Raw genomic sequence first — 22,822 nt, 5'->3', positions numbered from 1 at the left:
GCAGGAGCTTACACCATCCCAGTCCAGTTTGTTTTTGAACAACTTCAGCAATGGAGCACTCACAACTCCAGGGGGCAAGTTATTCCAATTGTTCTCACTGTCCGAAAAGTCCTCCTTAGTTCTAGGGTGGATTTTTATTTAACAAGCTTCAACCCATTACTTCTTGTCCTGCCCTCTGGTGCTTCGGAGAATAAGTCAGTCCCCTCTTCTCTGGGATAGCCTCTCTAGTACTGGAAGACAGTTATCATGTCTCCCCTAATCCTTCTCTTTGATAGGCTAGACATACCTAGCTTCCCAACTGTTCATCATATGATTTATGATACGTCTAGAGGATTAGGATAGTACCAGGGGTGAGATTCAGCCGGTTCGGAACGGTTCAGGCGAACTGGATGCTAATTTTACACCTGGTTCGCCAAACCGGTAGTTGCAATGACTGGTTGGTCCTGCCCACTTGCTTCACCCCTCCCAGGAGTCTCCACACGGCCTGTTCTGGATGCTGTTTTAAGTGCAGGGCCTGCATGGAGACTCTGGGAGGGCAAAAAAACGAGCCTCCTGGAAGTTCAGGAAGTCCGGAAATGGGCTGGTTTAGCTCCTTCCTCCTCCAACCCGGGGGAGGAAGGAAAGCCTCCGGAATCCCACCCCTAGATAGCACCTTTTGTAAGTACCCATTTTTTTTAAAAAAATTGTCACATACTCTTTGCTACTCCACTTAAAAGCTGTTGCATATGCTTTTCTTGTCCATTCCAACAGAGTGGAGCCCCTTTTGAAGAGAGTTTGACTTTGATTTGTCTCCATTAATGTACCATGCTGAGCTGTCAGGTAACAGATGGGTGCCTCTCCCTTTCTTTGCACTCTTGTAGTAGAAAAAAATGACATTTCCAAGCTTATCTGCATCACTCAAAACTCCCTGCTGTGATGCTTGTAGGAGTTACGTTTTGGTCTGAAAAATATTCTTAAATGATGACTAAGAAAAAAAAATGCCATTAGATGTCTGTGCAACTCCCTCGCTGTTTTTCTCATACGCTGATGGGTAAGATATGCACGTCAACAAAGTAATTAAGAACCTATAAAAAAAACTCACCTGGATTAAACCCTATATAGGCCATCATTCTCGGCCACACAGTGACAATTAGATACACTTGGGACAGTGGTGGGATTCATTTATCTTCACCTCCAGTTCGCAAACGTGAGCGTGCTAGCTTCTGCATACACAGAAGGTTGTGGATTACATTGGGGCGAGTGAGTGGAGCCTCCAGCCACCGCCGGTACTGGTTCACCCGAACTGGTAAGAACTGGCAGAATACCACTACTGACCTGGGAAGCTCACAAGTTAGAATTCAAATTAAGAGTCCCCTTCCATTTTGTTTCCCAGCAACCAGTATTCTGAGTAAACTTTTGATGATTCAGAAGGTAATAAATAGGGCAGTACAATACTTAGGATTTGATTCCTCTGCATTCTGGGAAAAGATACAGCTACTTACAAAAGTAGCAGGCAGGACTGATTTCGTGCTCGTATCAGCCTTACTAGCCACCTGAGGACACATTGTGGACTGCCCCACAACCTGTTGGGTGTCAAGGTCCTCTTCGAACACGATGGATGAACATAATCAGCAATAGCAATAGAACTTAGACTTATATACCACTTCACAGTGCTTTATGGCCCTCTCTAAGTGGTTTTAAAGAGCCAGCCTATTGCCCCCAACAATCTGGGTCCTCATTTTGTGAGGGTGGAAGGCTGAGTCAAAGTTCAGCCTGATGAGATTCGAACTGCCAAATTGCAGTTAAGAAGTAGCCTGCAGTACTAGATCCTAACCACTGCACTACCAGGGCTCTTAATAGCAGGATCATCTCTCCCCAATTGCTTCTATTCTAGTCAGGTGCAAAAGACCAGATCCATACATGAAGGTCCAATTCAGTAGTGGGTTGCAGGCGGCACACCCCGGTATGGGGTACCGGAACCTGCCCGGAGCACTGACTACCGTTCCGGTACAGTGCTCCAGAGGGCCCACCCACCTACCCAAGCTCCTTACCTGTCCTTTAAAGCCTTTGGTGCTTCCACGCATGGGCATGGCGTGTACAACGCCTGTGTGATGCTCCGCCAAACAGCTGGAGTATCGCAAGGCTTGCGAATGGCGCTGGGCCCGTTCCAACCATACCAGTTGGAGCGGGATCCGGAACTCACCACTGGTCCAATTAAACTGATTTATTGCTGTTTAGAATCTACGCTTATACGTAGAATCTTCCCAACTAACAGTGGGCACCTGTGTAGAATTTGATAAGGACCAACAGAATTCAAGAGAGGTTGGACTTAGTCTGCTTGTGGCTACGTAGGGATTCTAGGCTGATTTCACTTTTGACTCCACCCTAGTGTCTGCTACTCCTTCTGCTACATTCCGTCCCACATGGCCTGACAAGAAGGCCACGCTGTGGATGCCATCAGCTAAGGAGGGTCATCTAGTGGGACCAGGGGTGTGTTCCGGCTGCTGCTACTGCAGGTTTGCTCAGGGATGAGCTGCACGCGCACGCTTGATGTGCGCTATGCACTCATGCACAGTTCTAAAAATGCTTCTGCACATGCGCAGAAGCAAAAAACAAGTTGGAGGCGCTTATGGCGCTGCTGATAGAACAGGTTCGGGGGTGTGGCAGGCTGAGCAACTACCTACTCAGCTGAACCGGTTTGAACTGGTAGGAACCCACCTCTGGGTGGGACCCAGGAGGAGGGTCTTTCCTACCATCTTGTGGAACACAGTTCTGCCTGAGATTAGGTTAGCCCAGATCTTGCTGGCCTTTCAGAAGGCCCTGAAAAACCTGGTTTCCTGAACCAAGGCCTGAACCCCTGAAATTGTGATAAAACTCTGTCTCTTGGCTTTGTTGATGGTTATTTTACGATGCTCGGCTGCTATGGGGTTTTATTTTATATTACGTGTTTTATTTGTTTTTATCTATTTTATTACAAACCGCCAGAGTCATATTTGTGAGGTAAATGGCTGTGTCAGTCAATCAATCAAACAATTTCTGAAACATTGCTAACCCCCCCGAGATTAGACCACGCAGCCACCAACATCCACTGAAGGTTACACTTTTTTTTAAAAAAACTACATTATTACTCTGGATAATTTTCTTTAGAATCTTCTTTTTAAATCTCCCTCCTCCTTTCTCCTGTGATTAGGAAGCAAGATAAGCTTGTCAGAGTGTAAAAACAGTACACTTAACCAGGTTAGGTGAAGGCCTAATGGCTGCATTGCTATTACGTACTAAACTTGGATAAACCTGATTTTTTTCAGGGCTTACTGCAGTGGTGGGTTCTAAATGTTTTTGCTACCAGTTCTGTGGGTGTGGCTAGGTGGGGGAGCATGTGGCTGAGTGGGCATGGCCAACTTGATGTCACTTACGCACACTCAGTCACATGATCTCCACTAATCCACACCGAACGAAATGGGACTCTGACAAATGGAAAGGGGGAAGGTGAAGAGAGGGGGGGGGGAAAGTCCCCAAAATAGACCGCCGGAGAATTTAGGGTGTGGAAAAGCCATAGGTTTCCTAGAAGGAATCAAAGCATTCAACTTTGCAGGTGCGGGGGTGGGATGGGGGCGTGGGAAATCACAGAGTCCAGATTGCATGCACGCGCTTGTGCCCTGCAGTCGTGCGTGGTGCCCCCACCCCACCCTGGGTTCCTCCTTTTGCATTCCATTTTTGTTGCCTTCGGGTGGAGCAAAGGAGCTGCTCGGCTTCATAAAATTCCTGCAATGGGTAAATTGAGCGGTGGCAACAGGAGGCGCCCATCCAAGCAGGGCCCAGGCGGGCGGTGGAGCGGAGAGCCAGGATGCTACGCAGGGCCTGCTTCCCTCCACCCGAAGTCATGAAAATGGAATGCAAAAGGCGGAACACAGAGTGGGGTGGGGGCACCATGCACGACTTCAGGGCACAAGCACACACCTGCAATCTGAGCTCTGCGATTCCTCACGGCTCCTGCAGCACCTGGGCGTGTTTTTGAGGGATGCAGATGGTTCCTCCTCCCCCTTTGTCCTGAGCCAGGATCAGGTGAACTTACCTCCCTCCCTCCCTCCCTCCCTCCCTCCCTGCTTGCAGAGTCCAGTGCCTCTGCCTGCATTTTTTCCTATCTGCCACCCTTTCCTTCCGTTGTTCTCTTCCCCCGCCACTCGCCTGCCGAATTTATAAACACAGGCGTGGCCTCTGGGCTGCAAAGTTGAATGCTTCGATTCCTTCTAGGAAACTGTTCTGACCCCCCTCCACGCCTGTGAATAAACCAGAACACAGGCTTGACTGTTGGCCACTATTTAATTACTGAGATAACGAATCCTTTGGCTGAGGGCCCAGACAACTCACGTTCAATAGATTAACTCTGCAGCAACCCAGATAATTCAAATGAAGCAACGCAGATAGTCCACACGAACAGACACAGCTAGAATACACAGATAGATTTTCGTAACTACTAATTTGAAAGGTTCTTTCCTGCAAATGTCCCCTCCCAACACCTCACCTATCATCTCTCTTGGGAGGGGCCATTCCACAACCACCTGTGCTTAATCATCTTCTGTGAGTCTGCCTACGGAGTTGCTGCTTCCGTTTCTCAGCCCTTCTCAATCTAGCATCAGGGACAAACTGCCTTTGATCCTCCCCACTGCTCCATGGCTCAGGCGCCTCCTGGTGGCCAACCAGCCTCTCTGGTCCCTGTTCTGAGTCTGAACCCTGCACAGGGTCCTCCACATCGTCCAGGGCAGACTCATATGGTTCCTCGCTATCTGAGTCCATCAGCAGCTGGGCCACAACAGAAACATATGGCTTTTCCTGGCTCTGTGCTACGCCGCCACCCTCGCCAACATGCAGGACCCCATCCCTGTCCCCACCCCCATCTCCGGCGGCTTCAGGAGATGCTGACTGATTGGGAGGGGGGGACTAGGTTAGCGCTAATGCTTACCTGTGTGTAGGCAGGAGGAGGCAGTTCTGTAGATGCACGTGGCAAAGGTGAGGCAGGGCAAGCGTCAGAGCGGGCTGGTTTGGGGTGTGGCCACCCACCCAGCCGTCACTACTGATTCACCTGAACCGGTTGGAACTAGGAGCAACCTATCTCTGGCTTACTGCCCTGTCCCAATCCAGACCATTTGGGCCGATTTAGAACCAGGTTAAGCCTGCAACCAGTATATAACTCTGAAGTAGTAAAGGGCTGTTCCTATGCATTTAACTGTAAAGAAAGTATTGTAAATTGTTTTACCTTTGGATCCTGTGGGGCCAAGTTTCCCAGTTTTCCCCATTTCTCCTTGGTCTCCCTTGTCACCGTCATCTCCTTCAATCAGAAACAAAAAAAGAAGGGAAGATATAACAACAAAGTTTAGGAAATGCTGATCTGATTTTATTTTTGAAGACATGACGTCTGTTGGCTCAACTCCTATTTTTTGATATGCCGGGTCCTTCATAATACCTAAATTGCAGAATAACCGAGTCGGAAGGGATCTTGGAGGTGTTCTAGTCCAACCCACTGCTGAAGGAGGGAACTCTATACCCATGATGGTGATGTGGGCATGCAAGAGGTCGCCCCAGTTTAGCTTCGCTGTGCATGCGCGTGCACCTCCCACCAGCCAGCTGGCCTTTGGGTCTCTGTTGCACATGCACAGGGGGCGGGGCGCATGTGGAAGACTGTGTGAGCAAATGTGGGTGACAAGGTGCATGCACCAGCCTATACTCACATTGCATTTTGGGGTTTTGGGCCAATGGTGGGTTTCAAATTTTTTTAGAACCTCTTCTGTAGGTGTGGCCTGTTTTGTGGGAGTGGCTTGCCGGCCATGTGACCAGGTGGGAGTGGCTTGCCAGCCATGTGACTGGGTGGGAGTGGCTTGCCAGCCATGTGACCGGGTGGGCGTGGCCAACTTGTAAAATGTGGTGAAACTCACTTAACAATGCTCTTGCTTAGCAACCAAAATGTTAGCTCAGAAACTCTGGCATTTGAAGCACACAAGTCTTAAAGCTGTCAGGTTACAAGATCCTTGAAGCCCTAACCCTTTAGAAAAAACCCCAGGGGTGTTCAAACTTGACAGCTTTAAGACTTGTGGACTTCAACTTCCAGAATTCCTCCTCTCGCTCTTCATCTTGATGCTGTGTGGACAGGCGGAGGGTGGGAGCTGGAACTGGTTCTAAATGGCACTGTAGATTTGTGGATCCTCTTCTATAGAAGAGATTAGAACTGGCAGGAACCCACCCCTGGTTTGGACACACGTGTTAGATCTGTAGTGAGGAGACTGAGGCAGCGGTCAGTTCACAGGTTTATTAAGGAACAGGCTAACTGACAACGGACACAACGCGAGCCGGCTGACAGCTATTTATACTTACAGCTGTCAGCCGGTAGAACCAATAGGAACCCTTAAATTCTCCCGCCGGCTGGAGCGCGCGCCTTGGCCAATCAGAGGGCTTCCTCCAAACGCCCTCTGCTGGCCAGGCTCCTCAGTATTCAACACCCCTTTCCCCCGGATTGCGCATGCGTAATCGTCCAAATAGCTTGGTCGTCTGCGCACGCGCTGGGAACGCCTCGGCATAGTTGGTGTGGTGTCCGAGGTGGAAGGAGTGTCGGCTCCGCCCTTGTGACGAGGCACCGGAGGAGCGGCCGCGACAGGCCCAACCCTTGGAGATGGATGCAACAGAACAGGTAAGGAACCAAACGCACCGGGAACACTCTGCGCATACTCGGAGCTAGGCTTTTGTGTACGGTTGGGCCGGCAGGCGGCGTTGATAGGGCCTGGTTGTTTCTGTCCACTGGTTGCAATTGCTGGGACTTCTGCCGGTCGTCGCCGCAACAGGTCTAGATGGCGCCTCCAAGATCTCCCATCGTTGAGGAGGACCCTGTAAGAGCAGGGCCCTGTGACATCTGAGATCTTTCCTGGTACCCATTTTGGCTCCCCTGCAAAATTCCGGGCAAAAACTTCCTCCCCCACTAGAAAGGTCCTCGGGGGGGTGGAGGGATGAAAGGGGGGGGAAGAAAAGAGGGGATGCAGGCGGTCCAAAGTAGACCTGAGGCGGCGACCCATCAACAACTCAGAGGGAGCTTTGCCCGTGGAGGCACAAGGGGTGGTGTGTTGGGTACGGAGGTAGGTGTGGATGCGTTCGGGCCAGGGAAGGGCTGCCATACGAGCAAAGGCATCCTTTGCAGATTGTACGGCGCGTTCCGCCAGGCCATTGCTGGCCGGGTGATAGGGCGAAATGGGTGCATGGCAGATGCCCAGGGATGTCAGGAAGGAAAGGAATTCTGACGAGGTGAATTGGGGCCCGTTATCGGAAACGATAACATCGGGCAGCCCATGTGTTGTGAAAAGGGAGTTGAGAACGCGGATTGTGGCCGCGGAGGTGGTGGTGGTCATGGGGAAGAGCTCAACCCATTTTGACCATGCATCTACCACGACTAGGAACGAGTGGCCATCAAGGGGGCCCATGAAATCAATATGCAGGCGACTCCAAGGGGCCATAGGTTGCTCCCAATCGCGGGGTGGAGCGGCGGGGGGGGCAGCCTGCACCCGCTGGCAGGCAGAACATCCTTGAACATAGGAAGTAATGTCCGCATCCATAGACGGCCACCAGACATAGCCGCGGCCAAGGGCCTTCATTCGGACGATGCCTGGGTGGCCGTCATGGAGGCGAGACAGCACATCGTCGCGTAGGGAATAGGGAATAACGACGCGGGAGCCCCAAAGGAGGCAATCCTGCATGACAGAGAGCTCACAACGGCGGCGGAAGAAAGGCAGGAGGAGGGGATCCTTAGAGTAAGCGGTCCATCCGCGAGTTACGGCGGCCATAGCGCGGAGGACCACAGGATCGGCGACAGATGCCTTCGCTATGTCCGAGACGGTCATAGGTAGGGACAGGTCGTCTATGAGGAAGACCTTGTGAGTAGGGGCCGGGTCAGCAATCGGAGCTGGTAAGGGACAACGACTTAAAGCGTCAGCGTGGGCTATGTGGCCGCCTGGTCGATAATCGAGGGTGTAGGAATAGGCAGAAAGAAATTCAACCCATCGTAGCATACGAGGGGAGAGAATGGGAGGGGTGGGTCGATTCCCGGCAATGATGCCGAGGAGTGGCTTATGGTCCGTAACGAGAGAAAAGGGGCGGCCGTAGAGGTAATGGTGGAAGCGTTTAACCCCCGCAACGGCGGCCAGCGCCTCCTTATCAAGCTGGCTGTAATTGCGCTCAGGGCTTGATAAGGTGCGGGAGTAAAACGCTATAGGACGTTCGGAGCCATCTGGGAAAGAATGGCTCAGGACGGCGCCCACCCCAAAAGGAGAGGCGTCACAAACTAATGTTAGCGGCAATGACTCGTCGTACTGGGCGAGGACTGGAGGAGCGGTGAGGGAGTGTTTGACAGCCGCGAGCGCCTGCGCCTCGCGGCTGGTCCAGCTCCATGGGGCTTTAGAGTCTAGAAGACGGTGAAGGGGTTCGGCCAGGGAGGCTTTATGTGGAATGAAGGAGGCATAAAAATTAAGAAGCCCCAGGAAGGCTTGCAGCTCCGTTTTAGATTGGGGTGTGGGGGCAGCCAGAATGGCGTCCAGTTTAGCTGGGTCAGGGTGGATGCCCGCGGCATCAATGCGGTAACCAAGGAAGGTTACTGCAGAAACACCCAGTTGGCATTTTTCGGCCTTCAAGTGGAGTCCAGCAGCGCGGAAGCGCTGTAGGACAACCCGCAACGTCCGAACGAGCCCTGCCGCATCGGGGGCTGCGATCAGGACGTCGTCGAAGTACGGTGTGACCCCGGGAATGGCATGGAGCAGGCGCTCCATTAATCCTTGAAAAATTCCCGGGGCCACACTGACTCCGAATTGCAGCCTGCGACATTTGAAAGCCCCGCGGTGGGTAACTATCGTTTGCGCAAGCGCCGTGGGCTCGTCCACGGGCAGCTGTTGATACGCCTGCGCGAGGTCTAATTTTGCGAAAATGCGCCCATTGCCTAGGGAGTGCAGAACATGCTGCACCACGGGCACAGGATAGGGGTGCGCTTGCAGGGCTTTATTTAATGTGGATTTAAAGTCCGTGCAGATCCTCACGGATCCGTCGGACTTAAGGGGGACCACTATTGGTGTTTCCCATGGAGAAAAGTCCACGGGTTCCAGTATGCCTTGGCGGAGGAGCTTATCTAGCTCCGCGTCTACCTTGGCTTTAAGAGCCAGCGGCAGACGGCGAGCCTTCAAGCGTATGGGGGCTATAGAAGGGTCGAGGTTTAGGGAAATGGGGGAACCTGTATAGCAACCCAGGGAGGGGCTGAAAACGTCAGCGAACTCAGTTAGTAGAGAAGAGAGAGAAGTAGAAGAGGGAAGAGGAGAGGGAAGTAGGGAATGCACCCCCGCTATAGAGAGCCCTAGTGCCCTAAACCAATCTAGGCCTAGCAAAGAGGATAGAGGGTTTTTCACGATGAGGAGCGGAAGCCTGGCGTGGCGGGAACCATAGGTAACATTAAATCTGCCACAGCCCAGCAATTCAATGGAGTTCCCCTGATAGTCACGTAGGCGACAGTCTGGGGGCAATAGGCTAGAGTGCCGGATTTTAGGTAGCAAAGAGTGAAATGTGTCCCATGACATGATGGACCTAGCCGATCCCGTGTCCACCTCCATGGAGGTTGTCACTCCCTCTAAGGTTATTGGGAGGTGCAGCTTACCTCGGCCCTCCGCAGAGGAAGAGGCCGAGTCCACCAGCCATTCAGGAAAAGCAGTGGCCGGGTCGCCAACGGTGAGGGAATTTTGGCGACGGCCAGGCAAACTGGCTGGATTACGGGGAGTGTGAGGAGGTTGTTGTGCGGGCCGTCTGTCAGGAGGCGCGGAGCGGCACACGGCGGCCAGGTGGCCCTTTCGGCCGCAATTGTGGCAAAGGGCTTGACGGAATCGGCATTGAGATCGTTGGTGGCGGCCGCCACAACTCAGGCATTGACGTCCGTCTCTGGTGGCTAGCGACTGGAGGCGGTCGACGGCCTGATCGACCTCATTTCGGAAGGTAGATGCTGTAGAATGCGCGTATGAGGCGGTGGAAGGCGCGTATGGAGAAGGCGGTACATAGGCAGCGTGAGGGTGCTGGCTGAGGTGGCTGAAATCCGGGGTGGATTGGTCAGCCATCTCATAGGCTCTGGCATCATCGACCGCGATTTTTAGAGTCAGTTCTGGTCGTGCGAGAATGCGGCGATGTAGTTTTACGTCGCGGAGCCCATAGATGAACTGCTCCAGCAGCGCCTCTTCTAGGTCGCTGAACTCGCACAGACTCGCCTCAGCCCGAAGAGCAGCGACGTACTGGGCAATGGTTTGGCCCTCTTTCTGGATGCACCGCCGAAAGTACTGTCGCCGGGCGAAACGGGATGGCGCGGGCTCGTAGTGGTGCTTGAGGCGAGTCATCAGGTCTTCCCACGGCAGTGAGTTTGCTGGTTCTGGGGCAGCAAGAGCCCTAGCAGTGGCGAACATCTCCGCGCCGCAATAGTTTAGGAAGATGCCGCGTTTCCTCTCCTGAGAGAGATTGATGAGGTCATGGGCTATGAGGAAGCAGTCGAATCTCTCGAGAAACGCTTCCCAAGCCTCAGCCTCTGGCCTGAAAGGCGAAAAAGCGGCGGAGGTAGCCATTGGTGGCACGACGAAGGGGTCCGTGTCGCCCGTCCTCGTCGCCAGTGTTAGATCTGTAGTGAGGAGACTGAGGCAGCGGTCAGTTCACAGGTTTATTAAGGAACAGGCTAACTGACAACGGACACAACGCGAGCCGGCTGACAGCTATTTATACTTACAGCTGTCAGCCGGTAGAACCAATAGGAACCCTTAAATTCTCCCGCCGGCTGGAGCGCGCGCCTTGGCCAATCAGAGGGCTTCCTCCAAACGCCCTCTGCTGGCCAGGCTCCTCAGTATTCAACAACACGTGCATGCATTTGTGCGCGCGCTTTGGGTACTCAGTCCAGAAAAGGTTAACCATCACTGCCCTATACCATTTCAGAAAATACCTAGTCAAACACCCATATATTCATCACCACTCTCATATTTAGGATACTAAATCTATGTGTAATGTCGAGTGTGTCCTCTCAGAATAGCTGGGAGAAGTGGTCAAAACTTCAATTTGCCAGAAGAGAAAATCTTCCAAGTCCCTACTCAATGCCAAACTCAATTTATCTGTAGCCCAGACACAGTTCTCTGAACACAAACATCCATTATACTAAAGTGGCAGTTTTCCAAGGCTGGTAATTTCCACATTTGTAGACTCCAACTCCCAGAATTCTCCAGCTGGCATGGCCTCTGCTAAGAATTCTGGGAATTGAGCTCCACATATCTGAAATTCTTTCAACCTTGGAAATGCTGCATTAGCGATATGCCAGCTGTCTTCAAAAGCAAACATACACACCTTTGAAGAATTTATCATTCAAATCGAGAGGAACAGGGAGTGTGTCCATGGTTGGTATCCATGGGAACAAAAATGACTGTTCTGGTACTATAAGAGATTGCTGATGTAAAGCAATGCTTGGCACATGGGCACACGTGAATTAATATCATTCTATACATTCTTCCTCCACAGATTTGATGTTTAGCTATTTAACAGAGGTTGTGTTCTGTTGATTTGCCTTCCCCCCCTTTCATAAAGTCAATGACGTTCAATAACTTGAAAGAAACGTCAGGCTTTTAAAAAGCTAAGTTGATGGCCGTAGATTGAAAGTCTCATACTTTACATGAAATTTGCCTATCTTGTTGTAATTCCTGTTGTTGCTGAGATCTTCTCTGGAATAATAATGAACTAGGAAAGATGGTTCTTATGATGGCCCTTAAAATAAGGTAGGAAGGTAGGTAAGTAGATAGGCAGCTGGTGTTTCGTCCCACAGCAGATTCCGAAAGTGAGGAGGTTGGGGAGGAACATGGGCCAGTCCTGGAGTCTGGGGAAGGCTCTGATGAGGGCTTTGTGTCGGAGGCAGAGAGAGGAACAGAACTGTATGCCAGTTATCAGCTGCCTTCAGAGACAGACATCAGTGAGGCAGAAGAACAGCTGGAGCCTCTTCCCAATGTGCGCATGTGCAGAATTACCAGATGAAGGGAACAGCTAAGGAACAAGGGTTGACTTGGGAGTAAGGCCACAGAATGGAAGGTGAATTGCTCCTCCCATAAGGAATAAAAGAGGAGCGAAAGGGGAGGGGTGTTTGCAGGAGACAATGAGTTCATTCCTGCATTCTTGCCAAATATTGCAGCGTCTGAAAGATATCGGCCTGGCCACTCTCCTATGGACCAGGATTTTGCTGGCGAGGAATTCACTGTAAATTAAATAAAAGGGGTTTATCGTGACGAGGACTCGGCTTCATGCTGCTGGGGAAGCTTAGGTCAGAACAGGTAGGTAGTATTGGAAGAAATATCTATCTGGTTCATTTCCAAGGTGGGAGAAAGGCACTGGAGACAAACTGGAGGCTGGAGGCTGATTGGAAAGATGGTTTCATGATGAAGCAGAACCACAGGGGTTTGTGATTCTGGGCAGCTGACCACATGGAGTTGAGAATTGGTGGCTTTTATACCTTCTCTTGGGCTTTGAATTTGAGCTTCCAGTTCCTGTGCAAGAACCTGTCTTCTATTGGCTATTGTTAGACTCCCGTGAGGCCATGTAGGGGTTATGTAGGGGCCATAGCTGGCTCTATAGGCAAAGTGTAAATCCTAGGTGTTTGTCTGAGCTAAATTTGGTTGAAGTTTGGAAGGGGATGCAATGTCCTTAGGAGATTATGCAATGTAGTGAGCTCTGCTGCTAAATGATAGTGGGTTAATCCTATTATGTCTTGGAGGGTCGTGTCTTAATCCCATCATCCTGAGCTGATGGTCTTTTGTTTTGTAGATAGGATGGCCCAATTTTTCTCAATGGGCATAAAATATCTGCTGGGGGGAGGGAGCTGGGGCTCTGAGTTTCTGTCTCTCTTAAGATTTTTTATTTCTCTTTTAGGGGAAATATTTTATCCTGCCTTTTTAAAATATTCCTCAAAATATTTCATTCTTCTGGGAAGAATGAACAATAGGTATGTGAGATGCATATATTGGAGAGCCGATCTCTAAGGATTTTTGTGCCACAACTGAGTCCTTCATACAGAACAGTATCTGCGGTGGGGATTCCCATCACATAATAAGCCAAAATGTTGTTCGTTTGCTTTTGGCTTGGTGATATTTTCCTCCCAGCCTTTTTGGTACATAAACCAGTGGTGGGTTCCTACCGGTTCGGACCGATAGTGGTTTGGTGGCCTGGGTTGCTGGAATTGGCAGCGACCCAGGCCTGCCACGCCCCCAAACTGGTTCTCCGGGTGGCGCCATAGTTGCCGCCATCTTGTTTTTTGCTTCTGTGCATGCGCAGAATGTTAAAAGCTGCGATGGGCAGAGGAGGCGCGGAGGGGCTGAGGTAATTAGAACAGCTTTATTGCTAACAGACAAGAATCAACATCAACTATATACAGATGGAAACTTGCCCTGCCTGACAGCTATTTATACTAGAACTGTCAGGCAGGGCAACCAATGAGATTGCAGGAAACAGCCCATGCTCACCCCCTAGCCAATCAGGCGCGGCTCAGATGTTGCTGGCTGTCAGTTGCAAGTCGAAGACACAATGCAGAACAATTTTTATTCCACTGCGCATGCACGCACAGGGCACATCAAGCGCACATGTGCAGCAAACCCATGAGGGAACTGGCCCACCCATGACATAAACCTAGTTTTATGGCTCATCAGGGTGTATAATCTGAGTGATTATGGCTTTTTTGGCAAACTAGGCCTAAAGCACACCTCCTCTGGGATCAAACATAGGACAAGCCCCTTTGAAGGAAGCTGGATGAAAGTCCATTTCCTTAAATATTCAGCTGTTAAATAAGAGACATCATAAGGAAAGATACCAAGTTTTGCGATTTGTTGCCCCCTGGTGGTGCTTTGTGTTGTGATGTTTAATTTTTTTAAAAAAAATGTTTGTTTTTTTTTGACAGGCTTGGCATCCCTCAGCAAATTTACGATGTGGATATCGCTATTATCCTTTTTTTTTACAGTAATGAATAATGCAATTCAATTCTGATTTGATCAGATTTATATCTCACTGAGTTCAACAGATCTTTAGCTGAATGGTAATTGTTTTTTTTTTTATTGGGTGTAATGTTAGCCTTTCTCCTTAAAGATAAGGTGAAATCTGATGTCAGTTACACCTAACACAGAAGGTAAGTTTGATAACTCCACCTTGGACTGATTTTGAATGGTAGATACCCTGTTTCCCTGAAAATAAGACCTCCCCGGATTAAAAAAACCCAATTAGGCTTTTATATTCTGCCCCATACATCCCTGCGACCAATTCGCTCGCACAGAGAGGGGCTCCTCCAGGTGCCGTCCGCTAGACAATGTCGTGGGGCGGCGCCTAGGAGTAGAGCCTTCTCTGTGGCGGGCCCAGCCCTGTGGAATGACCTCCCTCCGGATATTAGGAATACCTCTGACCTCCGCTCCTTCCGTATTAAGCTTAAGACCCACCTATTCCAAGCAGCTGGCCTGGCTCAACTTTGATCTAACCATATCGCTCCTGACGGGTTTTTAACTGGGTATTTTAATTATATTTAATTTCTAGGGGTTTTATATACTGTATTTTAATTGTTTTTATCAATCGACCTCCTCCTTGTGTATGTTTTAGTGTATGTCTTTGCTATATGTTTGTTTTGTTTACATATTTATTTCGTATGTTTCGTTGTACGCCGCCCCGAGTCCTTCGGGAGAGGGTGCGGCTAAGAAATAATATATTATTATTATTATTATTATTATTATTATTATTATTATTATTATTATTGAGCGCATAGGCTAAAATAAGCCCTCCCCCGAAAATATTTAAACGCATGTGCAGCTGGCCATTTCCTGGGTGGAGAAGGGGGATAATATGCCCCACATGCACCTGCCGTCCAGGTAGCATGGCCTTGTGGAGGCTGCCCCCATAAACCCTAGCTACCGCAGCCCTTCTCTTCGTGGCAGCTGCAAAAAGAGTGATAGGCCCAGTAACACTAGGGCTGGCAAGAGTGTGCCAGAAACAGAGAGAAAACTTCTGGCCCTCTCCGGATCAGCTTATCTGCAGGCTGCGGGCTGAGGTTAAGGGGCCTCTTGCATCTCAAAAATAATAAGACCTCCCTGAAAAGAAGGCCAAGCGCTTATTTCGGGGATCAAAAGTAAATAAGACCCTGTCTTATTTTCCGGGAAACACGGTGTTATGGTTCAAGCACCTGGAATAATTTTTGGACTTGATAGTTTCTTCTCTTTCTCATAACATATACTTCACTATCACACTATTCTCTGTCAAAGAAAGCAATATTATGCAAAATGAGGAAAAGGAATAAGAAAGAGTAAGCCATCTTTCCATTTGGAAAGAAGGACAGAAAACTTTGTTATTAAATATTATGGCTGTTTAGCTAGAATAGGACATAAGGATTTAGGACATAGAATTCGGCCCGAACCAGCAGGAAAAAAAATGCTTTAAAAAGCGGGGGGGAAAGCTTCCGACGATTGCACAACTCACAGCTGAGACATTCAATCCTCGGAAGCCTTTTTTTTTTTTTTACTACTGGTTCGCAGAACCAATGTCAATCATCCCTATCAGGCTGAACCAGGCCGAACCGGGAGAATTTCACCCCTGCTTTGAATGCTTGCTAAGCGACTCTTTGTAAACCGAAGACTACCTTTATTGTAAGCCTTGGAGTCCTTCGCTTCCTGCAAACTTACTTTCCCCCTCTTGTTTGAACGGCAATGTTTGTGCTCTCATCTGCTATATCTCTTGCGGATTTAACTTGCTGCTGTATTTCGTGCTGTGAAAAGCTTTGTTGCTTAATTTCTGACGGATAATTGGAGGCAGGACATCTTTGAATGTAACCAAAAGCTTGCCCTACTGCGTAATGTGCTCAGGATGTCCTGTGAATTGGTTCTGGCAGGAAAACCGAACAGCAGGTCTCTCTCTCTCTCTCTCTCTCCAGGTTTGTCAAGAGCCCAACCATGGGGAGTGCTGGACAGCTGGATTCTAACCACAATGGCCTGACAGGACATTACTCTGGGCCACGGTTGAAAGTTTAAATGGCAGCTATGTTGCTCAGAGCAGTAAACTGGGTTTTGTTTGTTTTTGTAAAGCATGCCTCTGGCCTAACATCAACCATTGGCCTGGACAATTGCCTAGGCTGCTGAGTGCTGACATAGGCCACAGACATGGGCTGACAGAAAATCGAGTTTCCAAAAAGTTTTTTTTAAATTTTTCTTTCAATTTCTGGCCTTCATGGAAGACATGCTTGAAAGTTTGGGAAGCCACCCCATCCCAGAAGAATGAAATATTTCAGGAAATATTTAAAAAGGCAGAATATTGTATTTTCCTAAAGGAGAAATAGAGAAACGTGTTCTTGGGGACAGAAAGCAGCTCCCAAGTCTTTCCTAATAGCCCCCAGCATTTATTTTGAGCCCACAAAACAAAAGACATCCAGCTCCAGAATAATGGGATTAAGACATGATCCCTCAGGTGGGATTCAAATTATTTTACTACTGGTTCTGTGGGTGTGGCTTGGTGGGAGTGGCATGGCTTGGTGGGCATGGCATGGCTTGGTGGGTGTGGCTTGGTGGGCGTGGCATGGCTTGGTGGGCATGGCATGGCTTGGTGGGTGTGGCTTGGTGGGAGTGGCATGGCTTGGTGGGCATGGCATGGCTTGGTGGGTGTGGCTTGGTGGGCGTGGCAGAGGAAGGTTACTGCAAAATCTCCATTCCCATCCCACACCAGGGGAAGGATACAATAAAATCTCTATTCCTTACCCACCCCAGGGGAAGGATACTGTAAAATCTCCATACCCACCCCACTCCAGGGGAAGGATACAATAAAATCTCTATTCCTTACCCACCCCAGGGGAAGGATACAGTAAAATCCCCATTACTTCCCCACTTCTTCAAGGGAAAGTTAGTGCAAAATCCCCATTCCCTTCCGATCAGCTGGGACTCGGGAGGCAGGGAATAGATGGGGCAGGGCCAGTCAGAGGTGGTATTTACCGGTTCTCCGAAATACTCAACATTTCCGCTACCGGTTCTCCAGAACTGGTCAGAGCCTGCTGAATGCCACCTCTGCTCAGGACATAATAGAATTAACCCTCTACCATCTAGCAGCAGAGCTCACCGCATTGCACAATCTCCTGGGGACATTGCATCACCCTCCAGGCTTCGACCAAACTTAGCTCAGACAACCTACAGAGCCAGCTATGACCCCTACAACAGCCAATAAAATGCATGTTCTTGCCCAGGAACAGGAAGTTCAAGTGCAAAGCCAAGAGAAGGTATAAAAGCCCCTCATTCTCAACTCCATGTGGTCAGCTACCCAAATTCACAGATGATTGGCAGTTCTGCTTCATCAATAAATGGACCCTCTTTCCAATCAGCCTCCAGCCTCCATTTTGTCTCCAGTGCCTTTCTCCCGGCTTGAAACTGAACCAGATGGATATTTCGTCCAACAAAAGTGTACCAAGAAGGAGATCTTAACAACTAAAGAAGTTCTTGATTAGTATAGTATAGTCTGGGACAGAACCACACACAACTTCTTGTTGCTCTCCGATGCTAGATGTAATGCAGTTCATTTTGCCACATGTGAGTTGATAGAAATATAAAGAACACAAGTTACCTAATTTGTTCCTCTGTCTGCAGGATTAAAGTTCGGTAGAGAAAGAGCTCTGGCTTTTAGGATTTTTAATTTCTTTAAAGCATGGCCATCACACAGCCTGGTCAAGAAGGGGGAGATGGAGAAGACAACAGGAAAACAGTCCTGCCAGGTTTGAGGATGTGGTGTTAAAGCCCTTCCATTTCTACCAAGGAATTTGGAATGTGGCGGTATCATTTTTCAGAAGAGAATTTCTGCAGCTATGATTATTAGATGGGTAGTGAAAGCAGCAGTGACCACAAGAAACAGGATTTCGAGGTGCCGACTGATGTCAAGGAGTTTATAATTGACATTTGTCAGAATAATGAAAGAGAAACCCTCCAAACACACCACACTGGTATGGTGTACTCCCATTTCATTCCTTCCAAAATGCCTTCGCTTCCTTCACTTAAGACTCCATTCCAATCCCTTTGAAGTTCCTATTAAATTTCATTGCACGTTGCCATTCCTCCTCCTTCCCCCCTCCCAACACCCCAAAATATTCCCATCATTTTTGATGTGGAGGCCCAATCATGCAATTACATCAATAGATCTTCCCAATTGGACGTCCCTATATCCTTGGGGCAGTGGAGCAAGGGCACTGAAAATTACAGTCTGAATATTTGTTGGAGTCACATAATTCAGTGTGTTGGGTTATTGTAGCAAAGACGAGGTATCTCTGGACATTATAGTTAGGGAGAAAAGGAGTGTGGCACCTGGTTTTATGGGAAAACATGTTGCTTCCCATCAAATCAATTGAGAAATAATTAAGTTTCTGTTCAAGACATAAAGAACCAATTTTACGAGTAAGTCTAGTTTAATGAAAAGAAGGAATAGAGTTGACATGATAGCAGTACTCCGATATCTCAGGGGCTGCCACAAGAAAGAGGGGGCCAACCTATTATCCAAAGCACCTGAGGGCAGGACAAGAAGCAATCAGTGGAAACTGATCAAGGAGAGAAGCAACCTAGAACTAAGGAGAAATTTCCTGGCAGTTAGAACAATTAACCAGTGGAACAACTTGCTTCCAGAAGTTGTGAATTCTCCAACACTAGAAGTTTTTAAGAAGAGATTGGACAACCATTTGTCTGAAATGGTATAGGGCAGGGATGTCCAAACTTGGGAACTTTAAGACTTGGAGTCCTAGTGGACAACCATTTAAATATGAGCCAGCAGTGTGCAGCAGCTGCCAAAAAAGCCAACACAGTCCTAGGCTGCATAAATAGAGAGATAGAATCAAGATCACGTGAAGTGTTAATACCACTTTATAATGCCTTGGTGAGGCCACACTTGGAATACTGCATTCAGTTCTGGTCGCCATGATGTAAAAAAGATGTGGAGACTCTAGAAAGAGTACAGAGAAGAGCAATAAAGATGATTAGGGGACTGGAAACTAAAACATATGAAGAACGGTTGCAGGAATTGGGTATGTTTAGCTTAAGAGAAAGAAGGACTAGGGGAGACATGATAACAGTGTTCCAATATCTCAGGGGTTGCCACAAAGAAGAGGGAGTCAAACTATTCTCCAAGGCACCTGAGGGTAGAACAAGAAGCAATGGGTGGAAACTAATCAAGGAGAGAAGCAACTTAGAACTGAGGAGAAATTTCCTGACAGTTAGAACAATTAATCAGTGGAACAGCTTGCCTCCAGAAGTTGTGAATGCCTCAACACTGGAAGTCTTTAAGAAGATGTTGGATCGCTATTTGTCTGAAACGGTATAGGGTTTCCTGCCTAGGCAGGGGGTTGGACTAGAAGACCTCCAAGGTCCCTTCCAACTCTACTATTGTATTGTATTACTTGTGGACTTCAACTCCCAGAATTTCCCAGCCAGCATGGCTAGGGAATTCTGGGAGTTGAAGTCCACAAGTCTTAAAGTTCCCAAGTTTGGACACCCCTGGTATAGGGTTTGCTGCCTGAGCAAAGTTTGGACTAGAAGAACTCCAGGGTCTCTTCCAACTTCCTGTTCTGTTCTGTTCTGTTCTGTTCTGTTCTCTTCTCTTCTCTTCTCTTCTCTTCTCTAATCTCCTATGCTATGCTATGCTATACTATCCTAACTCAGATCAAAGGAAAGTACTGGAAAGAAATGCAATTTATGATTTGTTTCAAGTCCAGGTGACTGGGATTTGCTGATGTATTCACCAGGAGCTGAACCTGATTTGATGGCTGCCAATCAAACGTAGATTAGTTTTATCTACTGTGTTCCCCTTGGCTGTGAAAGTTGGACCTTGAAAAAGCAAGGCAAAATCAACTCATTTGAGATGTGGTGCTGAAGAAGGCTCCTGTGTATTTATTGGACAGACCTCTGAGTATCCACCTTACAAAAGAAACACGACAGGAAAAAGCTTATATATGTCCTTTCTCTTCTATTATGAGGAAATGTTTTTGCTTTTAAAAATCTTCAGAAGGGAAAACAAGGATCACTGCACATTTAATATTGAAATGGAATACTGCAGTTCTGCAAGTTAGATTTTAATATCACATGTGCTTGAATTAGATCATTCCTAAAAGCAGCAACATATTTTCCAGGTTTGTGTGGCAACCTGAACAAAGCTGAACTGATTTAATTGACACTGGAGAACGCATTTTCACATATGCATTTTCAATTTACTTCCATCATTTAAGAGTCTTAGAAGTTCTTATTCATAGCCACTAGGGGGCAGCCTCCAGCCCTCTATTTGAGCCCTTTCTACCGTAATGTTTTATCATTCAAGAGCAACCATCGGGATACGATCCTGTATCCTAGGAGAGGACTCCCAAATTTTACTTGAGAGAGAGAGAGAGATTTTACTTTTATTTTTATTGCATTTTCTGCTATAGGAAACTTTGCTATAAGTCAGCATGGATTGTGGAGATAATCAGCTCGCCCATGCCACAGGATTTTAGTCCTCAACTCTCACAGATAAAGTTTTTAGTTAAATAAACTTTTACTAGAATCGATGAATTATGTGCTGTGTTTAAATGTCAATGCTGGATTTTTATTCTTTTTATTTAGCTAACTTGATATTTTTCCAAACAGCTTAGGGACAAAATCCTTACTTCAAGCATTTTATAATTATAGAGCTTGCTCTGCTTGGAGTCTTTGGGTGCAAATTCCATCAATTACAATCAGATTGTAACAATAAGAGTGTACCTAATATTGCCACTGAGATTGTCCACTGATCAGAGAGATGCCACAGGTAGTCCTCGAGTTACAACTATAATCTCAGCCTGACAATTACGGTCATAAATTGTGATAGCCATAAAGCAATTTTACCACTGTTTTTCTGGAGGTTGTTAAGCAAATGTGAAGGTCGTAAAGCTGAAGTTCATAAGTGAATGCTGTGTTGTTAAGCAAACCTTGTTTGCTATGGGATACTTTTGTTGTTGTAAACCAATAGTAAATACAGGTTTCCAGAAAAACTGTCATAAGTTGCGGTCATACTTTGTACATGTCATGGGTGCAAAGTTGGGCAACATTCAGCCAGCCGAACGCTTCAGTCTTAAACACGTGAACAGCATGGATTTGTGCCTGTGGTAAGATGGGTGGGAGATAGATAGATAGATGATAGATAGATAGATAGATAGATAGATAGATAGATAGATAGATAGATAGATAGATAGATGATAGATAGACGGACAGACGGACAGACGGATAGATGGATAGAATAGGTAGATAGGTAGTTAGATAAGTAGGCTGGCAGGCAGGCAAGCAGATATATAAATTCATAGGCCTATTGCTATTCTTACAGTAATCAAGACAAATAATCTTTGCAAGATGAAAGTTACATAGTACAGGACCTTCCAAAATCCACCCACATAGCATTTAATTCAAAGCAAAATCTTTCCAGAATTCTTAAATGTGAATTTATAATCAGAAATTGTAAGTAAACATGCTGGGGCTAATAGCTGTCCTTCATTGAAATTAAAACATTTGCACACTTGTTTTCTTTGCCAAAAAAACAACAACAACACACCCTCAGGAAATGTTACAGGCCCATTGGGTGATGACGGCAGCCAGATCTATAAAAATATTTGGGTCCTTAAATGCATCAATTAATAGCAGGAAGTTATGTGACTGACGTTCGAAATATTCATTAATTCGTGCCATAATTCCTCAGTTGAACATTCCAATTTTCCTCTAACCAGCTTAAGCTGGTTCATTTTGTGTCTGTAGATGTGCTGGACGGCTCCACCAATAACCCTTTTCATGCTTTTGCACTAAAAATAAGGTTGAAAGCTTATATGATAAGCGAGTCAGCAACATTATCACCACAGGAAGCAGTTGGAAAGCTGGCAACCTTATTTTCCATTTCTTACGGCATAAGAGCTTGCAGAGGGAGAGGGAGAGGAGGAGGAGGAGGAGGGAGAAGAATCACAGAAAAGGCATTTGTGTTTTTACCTCAGAAATCTTTCTAGTGCCTTACCTTTCGGTCCAGGTAAAATGGTATGGGTGGAACAGATCTCCGTTGTCTGTCGGCTGCCATCTTCTAAGCCAAATATTTGAACCAGCACAAGAAACAACACGAATAAAGTTTCATGTTTCCACCGTAGCTTCTTCTCCATGTCGTCCACCGCTGAGCTCCACAGGAAATGCCCTTCGTTGTTTCACTCTCAATAATGGCTAAAATAAGATTTTCCCATGTAACTCTGGAGAGCAAGATAAATGGAAAATTCCCTTTGATTGCAGCTTTAAAAAGGCACTGGAAGAGGCCTATTAGGGTGTGCGTTGATGTGGGTTTGAAAAGCCAGGAGATGCAGCGATGTCCAGAAGATTTATGTAGCACTGACAGTTGTTTATTAAACTTTATCAGTTGGCTGGGAAATATTTAAGAGCAAGCCTGCTGCAAGATTGTTCTTGAATGTCTAAGCCTTCCTCTGTTTTGTCTCTGCCTGCTGTCCAAAGGACCAATTTCTTCTCTGTGTTTGTTGAGCAAGTTTACTACCAAAAGCATGAATTTTAAATGAAGATAGTCCTCAACTTGCAACAGTTCGTTTAGTGACTGTTCAAAGTTACAACTGCAATGAAAAATGTGACTTATTGACCAGGGGTGGTATTTACTTACCTTCCCTACCGGTTTGGCAAATGTGAGCATGCATCCACCTCCGTGCATGCGCTAAGCCTTCGGTGCGTGAGCTTTTTGCTAAAAAAGGGCCTAAATGGGATGCCGTAGAGTCGGAACGGGTGGGCATGGCCACCTGCAATTT

General features: G+C 47.5%; 1 protein-coding gene across 1 annotated transcript in view; it reads right to left on the bottom strand.

The window, feature by feature from the left end:
- COLEC10 (collectin subfamily member 10) overlaps positions 1 to 22,495 on the bottom strand; it is a 35,519-nt gene extending 13,024 nt beyond the window's left edge. The window contains exons 1-2 of the mRNA XM_081950861.1: positions 22,042 to 22,495; positions 5,234 to 5,305 (exon numbers count right to left, since the gene is read on the bottom strand). Coding sequence (XP_081806987.1) covers positions 5,234 to 5,305; positions 22,042 to 22,180 — 211 coding nt within the window. The 5' untranslated portion in view covers positions 22,181 to 22,495. The remainder of the gene's footprint in view (positions 1 to 5,233; positions 5,306 to 22,041) is intronic.
- Between the last annotated feature and the right edge of the window lie 327 nt (positions 22,496 to 22,822).

The sequence above is a fragment of the Natrix helvetica genome, assembly GCF_964273705.1.
Source record: "Natrix helvetica genome assembly, chromosome: 4".
Classification (NCBI taxonomy): Eukaryota; Metazoa; Chordata; class Lepidosauria; order Squamata; family Natricidae; genus Natrix; species Natrix helvetica.
Note: the sequence above shows the minus strand (reverse complement) of the source record. Positions and strands in the feature narration are given on the sequence as shown.